The following is a 24,358-nucleotide window of genomic DNA, read 5'->3' on the forward strand; positions in this document are numbered from 1 at the left end:
TTGGGGGTCCATGAGTTAAGGCATTGGATTAGTTTTATAGGGCTGCTGTGACAAATGCCCACCAACTGGGCGTTAAAACATCACACACCTATTTTCTCACATTTCGGGAGGCAAGAAATCTGAAATCAGTGTCAGCCAGCACCTTCTGAAGGTGCTGAGGGAGAATGTTTCCTTGCCTCTTGGAGCTTCTGGTGCCTCTAGGAGTTCCTTGGCTTGCGGCCACATGACTCAAACCTCTCTGCCTTCCCCTCTTTTTCCTGTGTGTGTCTTATGAGGACTCTTGTAATTGGATTTAGGACTCCTGTGGATAATCCACGATTGTCTCTTCTTGAAATGCTTAACTTCAATACATCTACAAAGACCCTTTTTCCCAATGAGGCCACATCCACTGGTTCCAGGGAATAGGATGTGGGCCTGTCTTCTGAGGATCTGCCATTCAACCCACTACAGTCATGGAATATAGATGTGCACGAAGAGAACCAGACAAATTTACAGATAATTTCCTTAAAGGACAGTTCATTCTCAATTTCTGCTTGAAATAGAGTTGTAGTATATCTTAGTTTCTCCAAGTTTATGCCCCTGTCCTGACTTCATGGTTAGTTGTTCCCCCTTTAACTCTTGCAGTGTCCAGGTTTGGAGATAATCATGTGTTCATCATGGGTTTAAACCATGAAGTTCGCGATACTCCTAGAAAGGTCACAGGAGGGCTCTTGAGGAAGAAGACCGTAGGTCTTGCTCTGAATCCCTGTCTTGCTTTCCCAAGTGCCACTCGTGACAGACCATGGACTTTGGTTCTAACCAAACATTTCAGAGGCAAATGGGAAATGACTATAGATGTTTGCTGTTATCTTACTGAAGATGTTAGGGATTGTGTCTTGGCTAAAAACCCAAAAATTATTAATTCAGGAAAAGCCATTTGGTAACATGACTTTATTTACAGGTATTTGGAGAAGAAGAGATTACTGTTTCCAAGATTCTTCTTTGTGTCCGATCCAGTTCTCCTGGAAATTCTGGGACAAGCCAGTGATTCCCACACCATACAGGTATAATCTTAATATCTATTACCTAAATTGCTTTTTTACACAGCATACATAATTAATAACAAAAATGAAGTTAGAAATTTAATAGCACAGGGAGGAGAGTATTAAAGATTATGTTAAGTATTAAATGTCCTAGTTTCTGTGTGTTCTGAACTCATCAACCTGAAGCAAGAGTCACTGATTATGCAACTCACCAGCTGAGTGACCTTAGCCAGCTTCTTAATTTTCCTGTGCCTCAGTTTCCTCATCTGTAAAATAGGGATATTAATGGTTTCCGCTTCATAGGATTGTCATTAGGATTACATGAGATCACGCACTGGAATGTAGCTGACACACAGTATGTGCTCACTAAATGTAATTCATTTTTGTATTGTAGTCTAAATATTCTCAGATCAAGTAGGGATTGTGGTTTGGCATTGTCCATATCCAAGTGCTTCTCAAGTGCTTTTAGCCATATCCAAGGGCAGTTACTTCCAGGAGGCAGAGAGAAACTACGAAAAACTGGATATGGGAGGCACTGAAACACCCCTATCCCAGAGCCTTGCCAAGTTTGGCAATCTGGGAGGCCACTACTAGGGACTTCCTTGGTGGTTTCTAGGGAGCTGTGGGGATGAGAAGAGAAAGGAGGGAAGTAAAAGCTGTGGAAGGCAGAGGGAGAGCCAAGAGACAGGCAGGACAGAGCTGTCTGTGGGAGGGAAGGAGGCGGGGACCACATGGTTCAGTCTCCATGTGGAGGAAGGTCACAGTCTTAGTCCAACCAACCTAGTGGAACAAGGGCATTTGCAGGAAACATGCTGTAGGGCTGGATTTTTAAAAGCGGGTCTCGAAGTCAATCAGCCGCCAAAGCCGTGTTGTGTGTGTTTGTTTCTGTCTTCGTTGGCACGATGAAGTGAATTCTTAATCTCTTACAAAGAAAACACATACTAAGGTTTTTAAAAACATCTCAGTGGCTTTTGTGTTTAGCCTCACGTGTGTTGTTCTGGCTCTGTCTTGTGCTTCTTACAGCCACATCTCCCTGCAGTATCCGACAACATAAACGAGGTGACGTTTCATGCGAAAGACTACGATCGTATCCTGGCCGTCATATCAAGAGAAGGAGAAAAAATTATTGTAATTTAACTTGGGTTAAAGTTTTCTTACTAGGATTTCTTTAAAAATGTAGGTCGAGGAGATTGCAATTCTCCTGTGAAAAACAGAGAGTGGGGAAGGGGTGGGCCTGGGTTCTAGTTCTCTCGCCCTGGCTTGGTTGCAAACAAGTCTGGGTAAGTCACTGACTTCTCTGAGTCTTGTTCTATCATTAATTAATTATTCATTTTGTATTAAAAAACCAATTTTTTTAAATGTTTATTTATTTTTGAGAGAGATAGAGACAGAATGCAAGTGGGTTGGGGCAGAGAGAGGGAGGCACAGAATCTGAAGCAGGCTCCAGGGCTCCGAGCTGTCAGCACAGAGCCTGACATGGGGCTCGAACTCACGAGCTGTGAGATCATGACCTGAGCCAAAGTCGGACGCTCAACCGACTGAGCCACCCAGGCGCCCCTAATTTTGTATTTTAGAGAGAGAGCGTGAGTGGGGGAGAGGGGCAGAGGGAGAGAGAAAGAATCCTAAGCAGGTTCCACACTCAGCACGGAGCCTGATATGGGGCTCGATCCCACAACCCTGGGATCATGATCTGAGCCGAAATCAAGAATCTGATGCTCAACTGACTGAGCCACCCAGGCACCCCTACAATGAAAACTTTAGACCAGACCATTTTCTTCCACCTACAGTATTAGTTGGTTTTTCTCATGTCTTAAATATTTTGTGTAAAATTATTTGCTTTGTGTTGAGGTACTGTGATTTATCAAGTGAAGTGTGACATTGGTAAAAATAGGAAATTATTATCAATTTGTAATATATCTGTAATGTGTCTTTTTAGTTGGATAATCCTGTTATGGCCAAAGGTCCTGTAGAGATTTGGCTTATGGATTTGTTAAAAATGCAGATGTCGTCACTGCATAATATAATCAGGTCTGCATTCTACCAAATCAGCGATTCAGGATTTCAACTCTTACCTTTTCTCAATCACTTTCCAGCACAGGTGAGAATATATAATGTTTACATAATGGAAATAAGGGGGAAAGATACACAGGAAGCAGTTGGCCTTGATGGTGTAGCAGCTGTTGGTAGCTTTGAACTAGCTGGGGAGGCCTTTCCACCCCCCACTGCCAACCACCTGCTTGTCCACCTACATTATTGTAGGCCATCTCATCCCATTCGCTGGAAGAGGATTTGCCACTGTTCTTTGATCACTAAGGATAACACTAAAACTAAACTCACAAATGGAAAATTTCATCTCCTATACAAAGCACACACATCTGTACATAAAAGACACCTATCTGTACCCCTCTGTGTATGCATTTGGTGGCATATTTTCCATGTAGTATGTATGGATAGATATAGATACGCATATAGATAGAAATATGGATATAGATAAGAACGAGCATATCTTGTCCTGAAACAAAATCCATCTTGCATTTTTTTTTCTCCCTTCCAGTGATTACAAATTGTCATAATCTGTTAAAGGAGGCCTTGTCATACAGCTAGCTTCCTAACAGGAGCGGACCTTCAAGAGGCTGGCGTTTGAGCAGGTGTTCTCTTGAACAGCTCTCATGTCCAGTGGCTTTTAGGAATGCACCCTACTGTGCCACGTGTTATTAAAACTGAATACAGAAAAGGAAGAGCCAACAGTTTCATTTAGATTTCAGCCAAAATAAATGAAAAGTGATGCTTTGTGATCTGGGTCAGAGAGAGTGTGGGATAGGAAGCAAGAGATATCCAAGGAAAATACACGCAGTTTTGACCCTAACTATACTTCTTCTCCAACCGCTCCTCGCGGCCGACCTCCAAGTCCCGACTTAATGCACACACAGCGGAGAGGGCTGAAATGATAGGAAATTATTTATTCAAATGACACAAGTACGGCTATAGAACAACCTTTACTGGAGAGAATATGTTGATATTGTATTTAATATTTTTGTATCGTGCAGTATCCTTGGCAAATTTTATATTCTTATCAGCTTTATTAGCTTTGTGATGAAGCTTTATAAAATACTTTATTTGATAAAGTGAGAAAGATAGCCCCTTAGACCAAATCGGCACGCTTTCTCTCTCCCAGGAAAGCTTGTATAATCTGAAGGAGAGACTCAGTCTAGATTAGACAGAGAAGCTAGCACCATGTGGAAAACTGAAAGCAAGGTCAGAGTGGGAGTGATGTTGAACAGGATACAGCAGGAAAGTTGACTAGCTCTAAAAGGTGACATTTTAAACAATTTTAGGTTAAAATCTTAACGTAATGGGCAAATTTCAGTTATTTGGAAAAAATGCTTTCAAGAGTAATGAAGATATATATTCATCCAATGTACATTCTACCCATAATATTTATTCAATATATACATTGCTTGTTTCTACCAGCTGCAAACGATGATTTCATACATTAGTGTATTCCCTTCTAGCAGTTTTAACGTGCTTCTGACAGGCAGCGAGTGACGTTGAGGAGAATGAGCATTCTTGTTTTGTTTTTATTTTAATGAGACATCCTCCAGTTTTCACCATGAAATCTTCTGCCTTCTTAAACTGAGTACAAACCGTAATTTAAGCTTTTCTAGGTGACTCAGGATAGTCATTTTAAAGATTAGTTTTTAGAATCTACCACTAAGCAGTGATTTCTCAGAGGTTGCGGGTCTGTGTCTTTAAATCTCACAGCCTTACACTGTGGGTTTTTGGTTTGTTTTTTGCTTTTCCTGTCTCATGCCATCTTCTGCTGCTGCCAGAGTCAGAACTGTCTTGTTGCTGGGAACTTCCTGACATGGGGTATTTCCTCTACGTCGGGTTGCTCACCTCACCCGGGGGGCCTTCATTTATCTTTACCTGCAGACCGCAGGGTTGGCCGCTGCTTTTGGCAGAAAGCATTTTGAAGTCTTGAGGAGGCGGGGATAAGGAAAGGGTTTTATTCCTGCCTTACCCACACTGAATGCCATGCCCAACAGTGTCCACATGCCGCTCACTCTGCTCCCAGTCCTCCGCCAGATGTGGGGTTCCCTTTGGTCCAAATGATCTCGGATCTGTGGCTTGACTCTGCAGATGAACAAAAGCTCCTAAAGGGACACCTGTTGCAGCAAGGAGGGCATGTTTGTTTTGACAATTTTACACCTTTCCTGGGGTGGAGATTGTAGGCAAGGTGATAGTCACAATTTTCTTATGCCCTCATCAGGAGAAAAAGAATAAACTTCCCCCCTTCTCATTCTCTCTCTCTCTCTCCTTTAGATAAATATATATAGAAAGAAGTCAATTTAGGTAAAGTTATAGATGATAGATCAGGAAAGAAAGAAAGAAAGAAAGAAAGAAAGAAAGAAAGAAAGAAAGAAAGAAAGAAAGAAAGAAAGAAAGAAAGATTAGATAGATTAGATAGATCAGGAAAGGAGAGAGTCAGCATACCGTTTCTAGAAATTGCAAAGAGACCTTTGGGAAACCCTGCTAAAGAAAAATACACAACAACAAGTCTAGAAATTCTGTTTGCTTTTCTTGAGAAAGAAAAATGATCATAGGAGCTATTGGGTGGTCTCGGGCCCTCTATAGAAAAATTTGCTAAGCATCCTTCATAAAACATATACAGCTTCATATATGGTAGCCATTGTTTTAATTATTACTTATCTCTCTGCATTAAAATAATTAAATATCAATAGTTGGAACTTGGAGTGTTTATTTCTCCCCTTTTGGGAGTGGAGAAATTCATGTCTCTTTTTAGTTTAAAATGAGTAAAACCTCGTTTGCCTTCCTATGGACGACTGACCACCAAATTTTATTGCAGATGTGCTTTGAATATTTGGCAAATTTACTTATTATTTTTCCTATGGATGCATAGGTGGGGCTTCTGGGAATTCAGATGTTGTGGACACATGATTCAGAAGAGGCTTTACATAATGCAAAAGATGACAGGAAAATCATGCAGGTGACCAATCAGAAATTTTTGGATATTCTGAATATTCTCATCAGTCAGACAACACATGACCTAACCAAGTTTGACAGAGTGAAGTTTGAAACTCTGATAACCATCCATGTGCACCAGAGAGATATTTTTGATGACTTGGTAAAGTATCTTTGTTTTTTAAAGTGACTCAGTGTACTTATTAATAGTTCAGTGCTCCTAATAATGAATAATTAGTATTATATATATTCCCTAACTTGTGTGAACTTTCCATCTACTTGGTCTTTTTCCACAACTGTCTTTCTATATACCATGTCGACAAATATGTATATTTGTGGTTTAAACAACCTTATGTGTATACTCACATTTGGCATTGTGAAAGTCTGGAACCAACTGATGTGAGGTGAACTAACTACTCGTTCTGTTACACCAAATAACCAGGGGCATGATACAATTTAGGTAGGATTTGTCATGAATCATTTGCTCCATTAAGAAAGAAGTCTTGATCAAAGAGAATCAAGCTTCAGAAAAGTTTCATGGATATTTGTCTGATTAACAGTGTCCCACAGGGCATCATGGGCTTGATGTGGACAAGGTTCTGTAGGGTAAGAGTAGGTGGGGTGGTATTTGAATTCCCTTCAGAAACAGGACTCTAACCAGCGGCCTTGAGCGAGACAAAGTTCTCCGAAAGCAGTGGTTATCATTGTAGGGTAGGGGCCTACGTGCCACCATTTGATATACCGCCATTTGACTATCTTTGTCTTTAACTACTGTTGCTTTATTTGATTTGATTTGATTCATCTTAAAGGTATCTTTTTTCTTCACCAGAGACGTGTAATTCATGCAACTTGGGTTTTTTTTTTTTTACACAATATGATCACAGACTACTTGTTTCAAACTTGTGTCAAAAGTTCTGATCAGATAGGTAATATTTATGGAAGGCTGAGAAGGACATGCAGTCCGTTTATTCCCCTGGAATCTAGACCCTCGCTTCTCAAAAGTATTATATACCAACCAGTTGCATTAGATCTCCTGTGAGCTGGTTAGAAAAGCAGAATCTCCAGTCCCCTCCCCCGCCCCACCCTCTACTTAATCAGAATCTGCATTTCAAAATTCCCAGGTGATTGATATGCATGTTAAAGTTGACCAAACACTGCTCTAGGGTTTGTCTCTGGATCTTCCAGTCAAGCTAATCATCAGAGAGCTGCATACTCAGACCATATTTCTTTGGCCTTCTACAGATTTGCTTTCACCAAATTGCAGTTACTGTCACACTTTGACTTTGTTTATTTGAAGTCCACCTCAAGAACTCCTATGGAATCCATTACTTTATCTGCTAAAGGCGTGCCATTTAGGGTGTTGTCTGTACATCCCTCACGGACTCTTAAAGCTGAAATCCCATGGAAGAAATTTCTTTTAAATTTAAGTGCTGAGCAAAGTTTTACTTTACATGCAGAATGGAGTTTTAAAAAGAAAAAAACCCATACACAGTTAAAGCCACGAAACTGTTTTCTTTTTGTCTTAACTACTGTTGAACTCATGGTCCCTCTGCATCCCAAGTAAAATGAGATCTCATGGCCAGCATGTTTGCATTTTATTTTTCTGTGTGTGATGCTTAGAACAGCCTGGTATATGGTAAGAACTCAACAAATAGTAGCTATTCTTTCTTCTTCATCTTCTGTTGCCTCCTCACCATCTTCATGGATTACTGAGACTAGCTAGTTAGTTGATGGCCTCTCCATGGCTGCAGGTCCTGTGTTGGGGAGCAGAGTCCCCAGGGATGGCACTGGATCATGTCACCTGACAGTTGCACTTTAAGGTGATGAATCCAAACTGTGATTTCTGCTGGAAGCCAGAATTCTTAGCTGCAGGGGGAAAGCAAGGTCATCACAAACAATGAAACAATGACAAAAAGCAAGACTGTTAAATAGGGTGGAGACTTGATTAGTTGGAGATCAGGTACATTGCAGGGTTGCCAAAGGTGAAGCCAAATGACCTGGAAGAGGGACCGAGTTTAAGAGCAGTGAAGGGGATCATTTGCCTCTTTCCCGTGTTGATTCTCCTGAGTGGGCAGGACCAAGTTTTCTCCAAGGTGGTCCATGGAAAATCATGAAGCACCTGAGAACGTGGTTGTGGCAGGATGTTATTCCTAAATGTGCTTCCCTGGTTTCTATCACTTGCATGTATGGCTGTGGGGAGCCCAGTACCTCGTGCCCATAGGGGTAGACTGATGATCCGGCAGGTTGGTTGGTTTGGCCACAGTGCTGGTGGAGGAAGGCACTTGTGCATATATGACTGTGTATCTTCCTGCTTAATCCCCTCAGTGGCTTCCCTTTGCCATGAGAACACTGCCCAACCCTGTTTCCATGTCCCATGAAGCCTCAACTCTTTCTCTGTCTCAAGACTCCTGGATGCCTCAGCTGTGCTGAACTTCTTTGAGTTCCTTGAACATGCAACCAGGTCTCCTGGGTCTTTGCCTAAAACATTGTGCCCTCTTTTTTAAAATTTGCTTTCATTTTATTTCCCTTAGTGATTCCCACTATTTTTCCAGGTTTTAGTTTGAATATTTCTTTCTCCAAGTATCCCTCTCAGCCTTCCCTAGACTACGTTAGGTCCTCTTGCTACATATTTCCATGAACCCTGAATTTCTTTTCATATTTTATTCCAATTATTTGTTTATCTGTTTGTCTTTTGTCTTTTTTTGATCAGCTTCAGAAGACAAGAACCATTGTCTGTCTTTGTTCACCGAGCACACTGTCGGGCCTAAGGAGGGACTCTATAGATATATGTTAAATAAATGAACCAGTTCGTGAATGAGTGAATAAAAACTGCTTACATGCTTGTGTTTTGTGCTATTGCAATTCAGTCTGTAATCTCTTTGTATTTCATGTTTTTAAGGTAAAAATGCATATCAAATCAGTTACTGATTTTGAATGGCTAAAACAGAGTAGATTTTATTTTAAGGAAGACTTGGATCAAACTGTAGTGTCTATTACAGATGTGGATTTTATTTACCAAAATGAATTTCTGGGATGCACTGATCGTCTTGTTATCACTCCATTAACAGATAGGTAGGAACTGAGTTTTTGTTATTCCATTAAAAAAATTCTTTTTAATGTTTATTTATTTTGAGAGAGAGAGAGAGAGAGAGAGAGAGAGAGAGAGAGAGAGAACATGAAGAGGGGAGGGGCAGAGAGAGAGAGGGAGAGACAGAATCCCAAGCAGGCTCCACGCTGTCAGTTCAGAGCCCAATGTGGGGTTCAAACTCATGAACCGTGAGATCATGACCAAGAGTCTGATGCTTAACTGACTGAGCCACCCAGTTCAATACGCTGTGCATAGAACATGCTCAATAAGGGGTCGCCTGGGGGGCTCAGTTGGTTAAGCATCTGACTTCGACTCAGGTCATGATCTCACAGCTCCTGAGTTCAAGCCCGCCATCAGGCTCTGTGCTGACAGCTAGGAGCCTGGAACCTGCTTCGGATTCTGTGTCTCCCTGTCTCTGGCCCTCCTCTGCTTGTGCCCCCCCCCCCCCCCACTCTCTCTCTCAAGAATAAATAAACATTAAAAAATAAAAAAAAAAAGAAGATACCCAATCAGTATTTGTAGAATTGACTTGGGTCATAGAACAGTTAATTCTGCGGTTACTTTAAATAGGGCTGCATGATTATGACACAGATTACATCTTTACTGTCCTCTTGATTCATCCAACCCCCTTTTATATGCCCAGTGCCCTTGTAGCATAAACTTGTCAATGTGTTTCCTCTTCCACCAAGCTCCACTCAATTTTACTTAGATCTGGAACAAATATAACTGAAGCTGAATCATAGATACAAGTAGATTCATTATATCATTCTTTACACTTACCTAAACGAGTGAAACATTTCGTAGTAAGATGATTTATTTGCCACGGTGTGCTGGAGTTGGCTTGTACCAGCTTGTGAGAGTCAACTGTGTGCATCTCTTCCCAAGTTTGTGGGATCACATTGGTAGCTTGTCATTGGCCCTGGTGGAAGTATTTGGACCACAGAAATCAGGAAACATGAGAATCAGATTGATTTATTTTTTTCCTGGAGTTGTTCAATATCCACCAGTATAGCACTGCTTGTTTGGTCCTCTGCCTCACGATCTATCCTGACCACAGTAGAAGGAAGGCCTAAAAGTTTTTTTTTTTAAGTTTATTTATTTATTTTGAGAGACAGAGAGAGAGAGAGAGCACACGAGTGTGGAAGGGGCAGAGAAAGGGAGAGAGAGAGAGAATCCCAAGCATCGTCAGTACAGAGCCTGATGCAAGGCTCAAACTCAGGCACCGTGAGATCATGACCTGAGCTGAAGTTGGAAGCTTAATGAACTGGGCCATCCAGGTACCCCAGGCCTGAAGATTTTAAGTCAGGGTTGAGGAGTTTAAAAAGTTTGTCTCAGGGGTGCCTGGGTAGCTCAGTCAGTTAAGTGGCCGACTCTTGATTTTGGCTCAGGCCATGATCTCACAGTTCATGGGATCACAAGCCCCACATTGGGCTGGGCTCTGCACTGACAACATGGAACCCACTTGGGATTCTCTCTCTCCCTCCCTTTCTCTCTTTCTGCCCCTCCCCCACTCATGCATGCACACACGCTCTTTCTGTCTCTCTCAAAATAAATAAAGTAATAAAAAAGGAAAGTTTGTCCCAAGAAATGTTTAAAAAAATTTTTTTAACATTTATTTATTTTTGAGAGACAGAGAGCACAAGTGGGGGAGGGGCAGAGAGAGAAGGAGACACAGAATCCCAAGCAGGCTCCAGGCTCTGAACTGTTAGCACAGAGCCCCACGAACCGTGAGATCATGTCGTGAGCTGGAGTCAGATGCTTAACTGACTGAGCTACCCAGGCACCCCTGTCCTAAAAAATGTTTGTAATCACTGCACTACTTTTAATGGATATCAAGTACTCCAGCCTTGTTTGGTTGACTCTTTTAAGTGGGGGGCTCAAATTCTAAAATAAATAGGCCCATTCCAGTCACATTCGACTTTGACTTGTGCCTACTGTAACAATGTGTTATCCCGTACTCATGGTGCTTTATCTGATTCACGTCTGCAGGTGCTATATCACTTTAGCCCAGGCTTTGGGAATGAACATGGGAGGAGCTCCGGCAGGACCCGCGGGCACTGGCAAAACAGAAACCACGAAAGACATGGGAAGGTGTTTGGGAAAATATGTGGTTGTGTTTAACTGCTCAGATCAAATGGATTTCAGAGGGCTCGGAAGGATTTTTAAAGGTAAGTGTCAAACACAGTTAAATTACTTTTGGTGAATGTATTTTTATTGCACTTTAACATTATTTTCTGATAAAACCTAAAGTGATATTATCCCATGTAACCGAAATTAGTATAGGTTGATGCATGTAATACTGCCATTCTTTTTTCTGGGTGAAGAATGGCTGGATATCGTCAGTTTCATACGGTTCAATACTGTTGCTGGCACTCTAGTCCATGAGTTGAATGTGTATTAGATTGTGAAAATCAAATCAATTTGTTATTGCCTGAAACAATGGTGGAGGGGATAAGATCAAGATAGCAAACCCATGACACATGCGGTTCCCCCTTCCTGCATTAGATCCTGCTGAAATGAAAGATCTCATTTAGAGCATAACTCAGAGCCGAGATTGATAAATAGACCAGTGGAATATAATAGAGAATGCAGAAATGGGCCAAGGACACTTGACGTATGGCAAAGGTGGTATTGTAAATCAGTGATGAAGGGATAGACTTTACAATGAATCATCCTGGGGCAAGAGATGATTAGTATTTAACAAAGGAAATCGGATCCCTACATATATAAAAACTGGATGCCTACACCATATATAAAAATCAGTTCTGGGAATTAAGCACCTGAATGTGGTCAGCAAAACCATATGGTTTTTAGAAGGTAATAAATGAAAATATCTTTGTTCTCAGAGAAAGGGATTTTTAATACAAAAATCACAAGCCATAAAGGAAAGATTGATACATTGCTTACTCTAAATTAAAAACTTCTGGGGACACCTGGGTGGCTTAGTCCATTGAGCATCCAACTTTGGCTCAGGGCATGACCTCACGGTTTGTGAGTTCAAGCCCTACATTGGGCTCTGTGCTGACAGAGCAGAGCCTGCTTTGGATCCTCTGTCCCCCTCTCTCTCTTCCTCTCCCACACTCATGCTCTCCCAAAAATAAATAAAACATGCTATTTCTAGGTCATAGGGTCGTTCTATTTTTAATTTTTTGAGGAGCCTCCAGAAATAAACAAACATAAATAAAACATTAAAAAATAGTGGATTAGATCTATGTGTATTTGCTTAGATAAATCTCAGAAAAATAATACTGACCAAATAAATCAAGTTTCAGGAAGATATATACAGTATTTTATAGACCTATACATGTAGATAGATACATATAAATCTTGAATACACAAAATATATAGTGTCCATGAATATATGCAAGTGAGCAGTAGTTTATTTTTTAAAGGTTTTTTAAAAATGTTTATTTATTTTTGAGAGAGAGAGAGAGAGAGTGTGAGTGTGGGAGGGGCAGAGAGAAAAGGAGACACAGAATCCGAAGCGGGGTCCAGGCTCTGAGCTGTCAGCACAGAGCCCAACGTGGGGCTCGAACCCACGGACCATGAGATCATGACCTGAGCCGAAGTCAGACACTTAACTGACTGAGCCACCCAGGCGCCCACGAGCAGTAGTTTAAAGCACACCTGGAACCACTGGCATCAAATTCAGGACAGAGGTTCCCTCTGGAGAAGGAGGGAGTGTGAATCCAAAGAACCATACATGGATGTGAACTGTGGTTCTAATATATTATTCTTTAGAATGAAATCTGAAGCAAATTGTTAAGATTTGATAGGTAGGTGCTTGGGTATACATTATATTATTCTTTATAGTTGCCTGTTAAACATTTTTGAGCCCTGAAAATCATGTCCTGATCAAAGAGAAGGGTTCTTCTGTGGATCACTCCCAGCTTGAAGGTTGGGGATGGTTGAGAGCAGCCAACAGAGCACAAGGTAAATCCTAGAGTGCCACAAAATGATAGGAGATGACAGAGAAAAAAGAAAAGGAAGTGGCTGGCTCCGGTGCTTCCTTTGCATAAACGATGTTGCACAGCTCTCTGAAGCGGGAGTCCTGTCACAGATAAACCTCAGACGGGGGCTCGTGTCAGAGAGGCAAACCGCCCACCCAGGACAGGCTGCGAGCCCCAGACCCGGAGGGGAAGCTCTCATGCCTCTCCAGTTCCTTCCTCCAAATCACCGGCAGAGGTCCTACAAACAGAGATTGGCATCTGAGATAAGGAAACATAGAGATACAAAGATACAGAGATAACAATACAAAGGTAACAAAGTCTCATAAAATATCTGAAGAAATGAGGGAGGCGCCCCAAACAGTCGAGAGACCACTAAAGTGATTAATAGAGGAAACAGAAGAAAAGAGTAAATAAAATCATTAGCTTCAGAGGGATTCAATAATTTATAACATACAAGTGATGGAAGAAAGACAGGCTGCTATGAACAAAGTAACAGTTGGAATAACATGAAATTGAAAACGTGAATAAATTAAAAACCTCTTTTGAGTTAAACTGTCTAGCCAAGAGAATAAATACATTGAATACAAGAGAAAGAAATGGGAGGTTTGACAGAAAAGCCTAAGGGTAATAGGGATACATATAAAAGTTCCAACATCTGTATAATGGAAACGCCCAAAGGAGAGAGAAGAAAAACTGGGGCGGGGGGGGGGGGGGACAGTAATAAAAGAAAGAAGAACATTTTATGCAGCTGAAGATAATGAAGGTTTTCATCCTTAAGAGATTAGGTAGGAGTAATGTTCATAACATGGAAGTCTTTCTTTGTATTGAGTTTTGAAGGGAATAAATAAAAATCCCTTTGACCGTTTTCTATCTCACCCTGCATCCCCTTGTATCTGTCACTGCAACAAGAAAGAAACAGAATAATCTGATGCAGACAGGGCATGCCTTATTTTGTCTGTTTCCCCAAACGTGGCTCCTTCAGCCTCCTTCCCCACTGAATCCGGTTTTATCATCTTCCAGCATTCCTGGGTGTGATGACGTGTCTATTCTTTCATTTTGGCAGTGCCCTATTTTCACGATGATGTACAAATAATTAAACCCCTTTATATCACTGGAATTAAATATGTCAACAGCCAGATATGAAACTTTATATAAATTGTATTTCTAGATAGAATTGTTTGAGAGCACTTTAGAGAAATGATTGCTACCAAGAAGGTGTATTACAAAAGAAACCTTTTGAAATGAATCCTTTTTCATACCAGGTCTTGCACAATCAGGTTCTTGGGGCTGTTTTGATGAGTTTAACAGAATAGAATTGCCTGTATTATCAGTGGCAGCCCAACAGATTTATATTGTTCTGACAGCAAGAAAAGAGAGAAAAAAACAGTTCATTTTCTCTGATGGTGATTGTGTTGATTTGAATCCAGAATTTGGAATTTTCCTAACAATGGTAAGAATGTGGTCTTTAAATGCAATTCTATTGGTTTAATTGCTTATAGACTTAAATGAAATAAAGCATATATTAATTAGTAAATCAATGACTATTCAGAGGTCATGAGCTATTCCCTCTTGTCATATGATTTTTTGGTAGTAAAAATAACCTTGAGAGAAGATGAAATAGCAAAATGTTAATGATAATACGAGCTACTGTTTAGTGAGCACTTATTATGTGTAAGGTGCTGGGCTAAATGTTTTCTGTATTATATCAGACAGGCTAGCCACAGTAACAATCCCCAAATCTCAGTGGCTCAAAACCTCAAAGATTTATTTCTCTCTCGTGTCGCATGTCTATTGTAGGTTGATGAACACACCTAACTTCAAAAGAACAGGCAAATGTAGTCCTGTACCTCATTTGTATGGTGGTGTTGTAACTGAGTTATCTCAGGCTCAGAGAGATTTAAAAACCTGTTCAAGTCACGTAGCCAGTTAGAGAAAGAGGTTATTGTCTGTCTAATGTCAAAATCTAACGACTTAACCTTTGCACTTGGGTTTTTCTCTGACACATAATAAAGGATGATGGAAATGATTTAAAATAGCCAAAGTAATTCACCAAAAACCTGTAACAATTGTAACAAATTCAGTTACCATGTGATTGAGGGCAATGTGTTGTGATACATTTAGTAAAGAAAGAAAACCAAAAACATGAATAAGTAGAAAAGTCTGTGAATTGTAAAAGTGATGTTAATGTTGAACCAGTTTTATTTAATGTTTTTGTATGTTTTCTATATAGTTAAATCTTTATGTTGCAAGATAACACAACGTAATCTGAATTTTAAATGTCTCAGTGGACAAAGATTATAGAAAGTAAAATTAGGAAATTTTCTGATAAGCTTTATTATAAGCAAACACATAAGCAAAACACTCAGGAGTAAATAATAATAATCCAGAAGTGATTAGTTACTATAACTCAGTAAATGGGCTGAAAAGTTTTATTGTGTGATACTGTGGTGGAGAATAATTTAAAAGAAGAGTAACATTTCCCTTGGATTAAGAATAATATTGGGGGCGCCTGGGTGGCGCAGTTGGTTGGGCATCCGACTTCAGCCAGGTCACGATCTCGCGGTCCGTGAGTTCGAGCCCCGCGTCAGGCTCTGGGCTGATGGCTCAGAGCCTGGAGCCTGTTTCCGATTCTGTGTCTCCCTCTCTCTGCCCCTCCCCCGTTCATGCTCTGTCTCTCTCTGTCCCAAAAATAAATAAACGTTGAAAAAAAAATTTAAAAAAAAAGAATAATATTGGAAATATCAATTAAGTATTACATTAGACTGTAAATAACTGAGACATGAAAAATAGTAGCTTAACACATAAAGATTTATTCTCTTAAGATCCTTCTATGTTTCTGCACCATCATGATTTTTATCTTCAAGTCACCTTTATAACCCAAGATGCTACAGAAGCACCTCTGTTTTGCTGTAGCCAATTGATTGCATCAACTCCCTTCAAACAAGCATCGTATTATGTGCCCCTTTGCATCTTCCAGTGTCAAATTTAATCACACCAACTGCAAGGCAGGCTAGGGAATGTAGTGTTTTATCTGGGTGGTGATGCACCCAGTTTGCAACTGGGGTTCTGTGACTGAGAAAAGAGAAAAGAAGAAATATTGAGAGGCAGCTAGTAACTTCTGTATTCCCAGGACTGAGGAAGGTATCTGGCCAATGGACAGTGCCCACGAAATGCTTAGGGACTGAAGGCTTCTTAATGTACTTTCCTAAAATAACTAACCCCTCTTTGCCTGACTAGTCTTTGAATCCCTAACCTCTCCCCTGGAACTGTTGGGTCTGATGTACTCAACCTGTTGCTATTCGTGAGGCCCTAGCTTCCTTTCCTCTTCTACTTTTGTCCTTTTCAATATTTTCCCCACCATTCCCATCTTTATTTCCCCTCACTCCAATGGAGTTTTTTTTTTTCTTTTTTTAAAATCAGCCAGAGAACTCTATAATTCTGACCACGGAGAATAATGGAAAAGATAAAATAAGAATTACCTAAGTAAACTGATCCATATGAAATCCTGAATTTTCTTCCTTTTTCAATAACCTATGTTAGACCATAATTATCCTGGTATTTATGTATCTTTCTTTTCTATTTTCTTAACCAGTAGATACACAGAAGCTTAATTTTTGCTACATGAAGTGTGTGTGTGTGTGTGTGTGTGTGTGTGTGTGTGTGTGTGTATGAGTTTGTTAGTATAATGGAAATGGAAATTATGCATGAGGGGGTAATGTGACCTTAAAAAATATGGATAGTCCAATACATATTTTTGAGACAGGAGGGACGTTTTATGAATCTAATGTTTTTCAATACCACCTTAGAATATGAACTAGGAATTTGAATGTGTTTGTATTCATGAAACGAACATTACATCAATAATTTAAAATAATTTTAACTTTTAGAACCCTGGGTATGCTGGGCGCCAGGAACTACCAGAAAACTTAAAAATTCAGTTTAGAACTGTTGCTATGATGGTTCCAGATAGACAGGTAGGCACTGGGATTTGGAAGCATAATATGATTTATGTTCTTGTTTTTCTCTAAATTGTTGAAAAATCTCATGACCTTAACTTTCAGATCATTATGCGAGTTAAACTTGCAAGCTGTGGTTTTCTTGAAAACATCGTCTTGGCTCAAAAGTTTTACGTTCTTTACAAACTCTGCGAAGAGCAACTTACCAAACAGGTAACTTTGTAAATCAATCTTTTCCCTAGCTGTAGAACGTGATTTTTTTTTACTTGGCAGTTTTACCCTGATAGATGTTAATCAGTGAGTTAAAAAAAATACCAACTCTTTTCTAAGATATATTTATAATTATGTATGTATGTGTTTTTAAAATTTTTTAGTTTGAAATGATTATGGAGTCTCAGTGAAGTTGCAAAGAAAGGTAGAGGGGGTCTTGTGAACCCTGCTTCTGCATGGTTGACATTTTGTAACAACAGTACAATTATAAATGACAAAACCGGAAAACAGATGTGGGTACAATCCACAGAGTTTAAGAGTTTGCCAGTTATGTGTGCACATATGTAGTGTAGTGTAGTGTGTGTGTGTGTGTGTGTGTGTGTGTAGTACTGTGCAATTATGTCACGTGCAGATTCATGTAGCCTCCACCTCGATCAGCAAACAGGACTGTTCTGTCTCTGCTACCCCTTCATAGCCACACCCACCACCCTTCCGAATCCCTAACCCCTCGCAGCCCCTATTTTCCCTCCATCTCTATAACTTTGTTATTCCAAGAATGTTATAGACATGGAATCACAGAGTGTGTAACCAACAGGGTAAATTTAAATCTGTTTACTGTGAGGCATCTGGGTAGCTCAGCCAGTTAAGTGTCTGGCTTCTGCTCAGGTCAAGATCTCATGGTTTGAGAGTTTGAGCCCCGTGTCAGTCTCTGCACTGACAGTGCGGAGCCTGCTTGGGATTCTCTCTCTCTCTCTCTCTCTCTCTCTCTCTCTCTCTCTCTCTCTCTGCTCCTACCCAACTTGTGCGCACGCCCTCTGTCTCTCAAAAATAAATACATAAACTTAAAACTAATCTGCAGTCAAAGGAAAGGTGAAAGACTTGAGCTCATAGAACTTTGAAGCTGAGCCCCTCCACACAGCAGTGTGTACAGATCAGCATATCCACCTATGTGTATACAGTGGGTCTGCATTTAGGATTGGTCAATTAAACAATCTTTTCTCCCCCCATCTTAGGTTCATTACGACTTTGGGTTGAGAAATATCCTATCTGTCTTGAGGACACTCGGATCTCAAAAAAGAGCCAGACCAGAAGACAGTGAACTAAGCACTGTCATGAGAGGACTGAGAGATATGAACCTTTCCAAACTGGTATCCTTCCCTTCCCTGAACTCGCTTCTCCTTCAAGATTCTCACCTGTCCTTTCCCCCACTTAGCCGAAATGCGGGGGTTTGGCTCAGCTGGAGCTGAGCATTAGTAACGACAGGGACAGTGGGTATGTGAAGCTAGCCCTGTGCTTCCAGAAGACAAAAAGTCTGTGACCTTGTGTACCCAACATGGGCTCTTACCACTTGTGAACCATAAAACCATTGGTGGGTTCTGGCCCCCAAATTTCAGTCCAGACTTCTTTTTTGTTTTTTTATAATTGTGTCTTTAAAAAAATATTTTTATTTATTTTTGAGAGAGAGAGAGAATATGAGCAGGAGAGAGGTGGGGGGGGCGGGTAACGGGGATAGAGAATGTGAAGCCGGCTCTGTGCTGACAGCAGAGAGCCTAGTGCAGGGCTCAAACTCACGAACTGTGAGATCATGGCCTGAGCTGAAGTTGGACGCTCAACCAACTGAGCCACCCAGGAGCCCCTTTGTCCAGTCTTCTACTATTATTTAGAATGTAACACAAATTCTAAACATGAAAGTACAGGTTTCTTGGATTCACAGAAAACTATGAGAACTTTTGCTTTCTCAGAACACGTCTGAACTTACTTCAGCTATGTCTCTCCCCCGCCGTCGACACCATTTCTGTTTTCCAAAAGTGCACGGAAAGTTTGCCATGAAGATGATAATAATTATCTTGCTGCTTTCACGCTTGTCACAATTATAGCCAGGTTCTTTGAAGTAGCTGACGGACAGGCGTGCGTGGGATTTATTCAAGGGCTTTTATGTGTTACATATTGTGTCAATGCCCTGGGAATACAATGTTGAGGAAGAAGTGGTTCTTAGGAAGCTCAGTTCTAGTTATAGAAACTAACAACTAACATCTGTGTAGTTCTTTAGTATTACAAAGCTTTTTCAGGGGTATTGTGTTGTTTGAGTCTCACAGCAACACTGTGGGATATGAATGGCTCGTGTGCTTATTGCCATCTTACTTATGAGGGAACCAAGTTTGAAGGACTCAGCCACAATTATGGTCAGTTGAGAAGCTGGAACAAAAATCCACAAAACTTTCTGATGTCAAATCCTCTGTCCCTTCTAGTACACCTTAGCGCCTCCCTTGGTAATAGTGTATTCTTGAAACAGCTACAAGAGAATTCCAGAAGGTGTCGGAAGAGTCCCAGAGGATAAGGAGAAATCAGATGGGGCCGCAGCTGGGAATGGGGTGATGGAGACGTTAAAGACGTAGCAAATGAGGATTAGGGTCAGTTGACTGAAACCTACGGCTTATTAAGGATGGCAGAACACTGCTCTGATGGAGTGTTCCAGCCAATGTTGGATGAGCCGGGCAGTTTAAATGAAATTTTAATTTTATAATTAAATATAATTTTAATAGTTCTATTTTCATGGGGTTGGGACTACTAATTGCATATTTTTAAGGTTAATGTATACACCTGTTTGTGACAAGCAGCACATTCATGATAAAGTAGTGAGATCAAACCTTGAAGCCGCAGATTGTAGAGGATGTTGAATGCCAAAGAGCTTTGGGTACGATGCTATAGGTAATGTGGATTCAGTGGTGGTGTTCAGGACTTGGGTCTACAGGACCCAAGTCTGGTTAGGAGAGTAATACATGATTTTCTGGGCATGCAGTGATAGTAGGTGCCATGGGCTTCGTAACTGGTCAGTAATTATTTATTGACTGAAGAAGTAAATTTATTCTCTGCCATCTTAGGTTGATGAAGACGAACCCCTGTTCCTCAGCTTAATCAATGACCTGTTTCCAGGACTGCAGCTGGACAGTAGTACGTACACGGAGCTGCAAGCTGCAGTGGCCAACCAGGTTCAGATAGAAGGTTTGATTAACCACCCGCCCTGGAATCTCAAACTTGTGCAGGTAAAGAAATTTTAATCTGTTATGCTAAGTGTGTGTTGTTAAAGATCGCCATTTGAAGAGAAGAACTCAGGATATTAGTCTTAATGTAAATGCTGAAACTAAATTAATTTTTTAATGGTTATTTTTGAGAGAGAGAGAGAGAGACAGAGTGTGAGTGGGGGAGGGGGAGAGAGAGAGAGAGAGAGAGAGAGAGACAGACAGACAGACAGAACCCGAAGCAGGCTCGAGGCCCCGAGCTGTCAGCACAGAGCCTAACGCAGGGCTCAGACTCACAAACTGTGAGATCATGACCTGAGCCGAAGTTGGACGCTTAAACCACTGAGCCACCCTGGCACCTCTGAAACTAAGTTAAAACACATCATTGCAAGAAGAGTCCTCAGGAGGATGTGTTGGCCCCAGAGAGATAGTATGGCATTACCCTGCCTGGCAGGAAACAAGCTGTAATTTACTACCTAGAGCTGGTATTAGGGCAGGTGGTAACTAGAATCTCAAGAACAGTTAGGAGAGGGTGACAGGTTATATAAAAAGCCGGGGAGATGGAATGATCTCACAAGCTTCTTGTGTCAGTCTGGCAATATCACTCATAGCTGGGTACCTTCAATGGGCATGGAGCCCGAGGAATCTGGGAGTGTTACTTTGCTTCTGTTTTGTGTGTGGTAAAGTTCACGCCTACCCTAACATCTAAATCCTTTGCCTGTGTCTCTTGGTATCTTTTTGCTCATTACATTTCATCCTTGTCAACCACCCACCAGTTGATCAGCAGAGGCAAGAAGGATTGGCAGAGATGCAGGAAGAAATCTCTACGGGCCTGATGTTTCAAGGGGTATTTTCTAGGGCATTTGGAAATGAAGGAGCTGAAATTATGGAAAATGCTAAAAACTGCATGTGGAAAATAACAATTCTTATTTTAACTTGCCGGATAATAAGCAGTGCAAGTATATGAGACACATTCAAATTTTACAGGGAAATATATGAGGAAAAGTTTAAGTATTTTTTTATCATCCATGTATTGAAAACCATTAAACACTTCTTTTAATTTCTGGGAAACTTTCCCAAATCTGTATGATATACATACTGAGTATACTGAGTAATAAAATCGTAGTCATTTCAATGGGTAGGGGACTAGAATATTGTCTTGTTACTCAGTGTCAACAGTGTTACTCTTGAATATAATGTTATGGGTAGTCTCTCTATTGCTTTTAAACTATGGGTTACTGTGGTAATACATTTCTACCTAAAATGTTAGAATAATTTAAATTCTGCCTCCTATAAGGTGTAAGTTGTTTTTTGTTTTTTTTTTTTTTTTTGTTTTTTTTTTGAGAGAGAGGAGAAGAGGGGCAGAGGAGAGAGAGAGAGGTTCTTAAGCAGGGTGGAACTTGATCCCATGACCCTGGGATCATGACCTGAGCCAAAATCAAGAGTCTGATGCTCAACTGACTGAGCCACCCAGCCACCCAGCTGCTAGCTTTTAACTTCTTATTTTTATTAAGAAAACAATAGAGAGGATGTTGTAACAGATACCATCTAGTTCTTAGCACCTCTCCTTGAATCTCTTTTACCGTAACTATGTGCCCCTTCCCGGGCTATTCTAATAGCCCATATTCACTATTCTCTTCCAGAGGATTGGAGCCACTTTGTTAGCAGGCACAAATAGCAGTTAGTTAAGGACTGATGGGTGATGGAGTAGGAAATTCAAGTTCCCCTGCTTCCAGGTGGAATAAATGCAGGTGTAACTTACATTCCAGAGTACCCCCCAGGAACAGTGTTCAGGCTTCCCTGTACAGGATTTTGTCCTCAATAACACCTTCCCTGACATCCCTTTCCTGTCTCGCGTCCCCCACTCCCTTACCAGTTTCTCCTGGGAGCACTTCTTGAATAAATCACTCATCTCAAGCTGGTCTTCCCCGTGATGGTTTGTGTTGCTGCTTTCCACCACCAGTGGGCGACATCATCACATTGAATACAGAGAAAGCGTGTGCGTGGAAAAACTTCTGCATCAGCAAGCCAAAATCACAAGGAATAGTAGTTTGAGAAGCAAAAACTAGATCCTGAGTTCATTATTTCCAAAACGTAATGCAAGTACCACATTGTCATAATTTTCTCACTTAACGTTATTTTATAATGTGGTGCTAACTGGCTAGCCACGTCTAGTAAAAAAAAAAATACAAACCACTTTTTTTCTCATCCCTTAGTGAACTAGTTACTTTTTTTTTAATTTATTTTTTTACATTTATTTATTTTTGAGACAGAGAGAGACAGAGCATGAACGGGGGAGGGTCAGAGAGAGAGGGAGACACAGGATCTGAAACAGGCTCCAGGCTCTGAGCTGTCAGCACAGAGCCCGACACGGGGCTCGAACTCACATACCGCGAGATCGTGACCTGAGCCGAAGTCGGTCACTCAACGGACTGAGCCACCCAGGCGCCCCTGAACTAGTTACTTTTAATAGCTTATTGAAAGCTTTTTAAATTCCAGCACGCTGCTATGAGTGTCAGCAAGAGACTCATTAGTTCCATTTTTCAATTGCTTGCTTCATTGTGCAGTTATATGAGACGTCTCTGGTCCGTCATGGTTTGATGACTCTGGGGCCCAGTGGTTCTGGGAAGACGACTGTCATAACAATCCTGATGAAGGCATTGACTGAGTGCGGAAGACCTCACAGAGAGATGCGAATGAATCCCAAAGCGATTACCGCGCCTCAGATGTTTGGCAGACTGGACACCGCTACTAATGACTGGACAGATGGGATTTTTTCTACTCTGTGGAGAAAAACATTAAAAGCTAAAAAAGGTACACCTCAACTCTCCTTTGTGAAGCTTCCCCCTCCCCCCCGTCAGTTTATTAATAACACAACGTTTAATTTTTTTACAGGTGAAAAGTGATTTTCCCTTTTAATTATTTGCAGGTGAAAACATTTTCCTCATTTTAGATGGCCCCGTGGATGCCATTTGGATCGAGAACCTAAATTCTGTGTTGGATGACAATAAAACTCTCACGTTAGCTAATGGAGATCGCATCCCCATGGCTCCGAATTGCAAGCTTTTGTTTGAAGTCCACAATATTGAGAATGCTTCCCCTGCCACAGTTTCCAGGATGGGCATGGTCTATATCAGCAGCTCTGCGCTCAGTTGGAGGCCAATATTGCAGGTGGGGACAGGAGACCCACACCAGTGTGTGCTCAGCGGCTACCCGGGGTTCACATCCTTGGGAAACTGAGGTTCTGTCTCTTTGCTGCAGGCGTGGTTGAAGAAGCGCACCGCGCAGGAAGCTTCTGTATTCCAGACTCTGTATGATAAGATATTTGAAGATATATATACATTCATGAAACTGAACCTCAATCCAAAAATGCAGCTCCTGGAGTGCAACTATATCATGCAGGTAAGACTGTGGACATTCTCTATGTAGACTGGAGACGTTTCCCCCTCCCCCCCCCCCCCGCCCACTTGCAGTTTAGAGGCATCTGAAATAGAAAATTCCCGCAGTCCATAGAAATATTTTTATGATATGGCTGTGAAGGCTTGGAGAAGTTGGATTCCTATTAAAGATTTCGTTAATGTTGTTACTGCCATCTGTTTTATTGTTTTCTCTTCCCAAGGGTGGGTGTTGTCAGGGGAAGAGGTATGAACTGTCTTCCCCACCATCAAGCTTAGTAACCTTCCCAGAAAGTGCATCCAATCATGACAGTAGACTAACTAAATAAGTAAAGCAGACTGTTCTACTGAAAAGCGCAAAAAGGGAGCTGGTAACAAGCAAGAAGATTCGAATGGCAATCTCATCTCAGCATTGCATATTTACAGAATACCAGACCGGAAAAACCTTTAAACAATTTTCCTAGTAGTCTCTAGCTTTGTGTCTTTTCCGCCTCCCTCCGCCCCCTCAGCTTTTCTTAACAGTCTTCGGAGAAAACAGAACGAATCATAGATTTTGAAGGGCTCTCCTGCTTCTAGGCTATAGGTGACCTTTCAGTATCCAATCTGGTGCTTTGATTTTCTCTTAGTTTAATAATGGATACCGGTCAGTGAGGATGGGTAGGTTAGAAGTAATGCATGAGACCCAAATCAATTAATTATTTAGTAATTACTTTAAAATGCATAACAGAAGTGAA

General features: G+C 41.0%; 1 protein-coding gene and 1 long non-coding RNA gene across 9 annotated transcripts in view; one reads left to right on the forward strand and one right to left on the reverse strand.

Annotated features, from left to right (window-relative positions):
• The window catches only part of DNAH8 (dynein axonemal heavy chain 8), a 330,151-nt gene that overhangs the window by 142,207 nt on the left and 163,586 nt on the right, over positions 1 to 24,358 (forward strand). For 7 of the 8 annotated variants that reach the window (XM_045057489.1, XM_045057486.1, XM_019830547.3 and 4 more), the window contains 14 exons: positions 941 to 1,043; positions 2,046 to 2,150; positions 2,959 to 3,120; positions 5,944 to 6,168; positions 8,905 to 9,077; positions 11,083 to 11,261; positions 14,306 to 14,493; positions 16,931 to 17,017; positions 17,105 to 17,212; positions 18,223 to 18,357; positions 20,092 to 20,253; positions 22,797 to 23,043; positions 23,159 to 23,400; positions 23,491 to 23,631. In XM_045057489.1, the coding sequence (XP_044913424.1) occupies positions 941 to 1,043; positions 2,046 to 2,150; positions 2,959 to 3,120; positions 5,944 to 6,168; positions 8,905 to 9,077; positions 11,083 to 11,261; positions 14,306 to 14,493; positions 16,931 to 17,017; positions 17,105 to 17,212; positions 18,223 to 18,357; positions 20,092 to 20,253; positions 22,797 to 23,043; positions 23,159 to 23,400; positions 23,491 to 23,631 (2,257 nt within the window). The remainder of the gene's footprint in view (positions 1 to 940; positions 1,044 to 2,045; positions 2,151 to 2,958; positions 3,121 to 5,943; positions 6,169 to 8,904; positions 9,078 to 11,082; positions 11,262 to 14,305; positions 14,494 to 16,930; positions 17,018 to 17,104; positions 17,213 to 18,222; positions 18,358 to 20,091; positions 20,254 to 22,796; positions 23,044 to 23,158; positions 23,401 to 23,490; positions 23,632 to 24,358) is intronic. The other variant, XM_045057485.1, reaches the window with a different exon arrangement.
• On the reverse strand, positions 7,556 to 14,441 carry LOC109499657. Its single transcript, XR_002157052.3, has 3 exons — positions 14,303 to 14,441; positions 9,874 to 10,012; positions 7,556 to 7,871 (listed from the first exon to the last, which is right to left on the reverse strand). It is a non-coding gene; the product is annotated as an uncharacterized LOC109499657 (long non-coding RNA).

Source organism: Felis catus, chromosome B2 (assembly GCF_018350175.1).
Source record: "Felis catus isolate Fca126 chromosome B2, F.catus_Fca126_mat1.0, whole genome shotgun sequence".
Lineage (NCBI taxonomy): Eukaryota > Metazoa > Chordata > Mammalia > Carnivora > Felidae > Felis > Felis catus.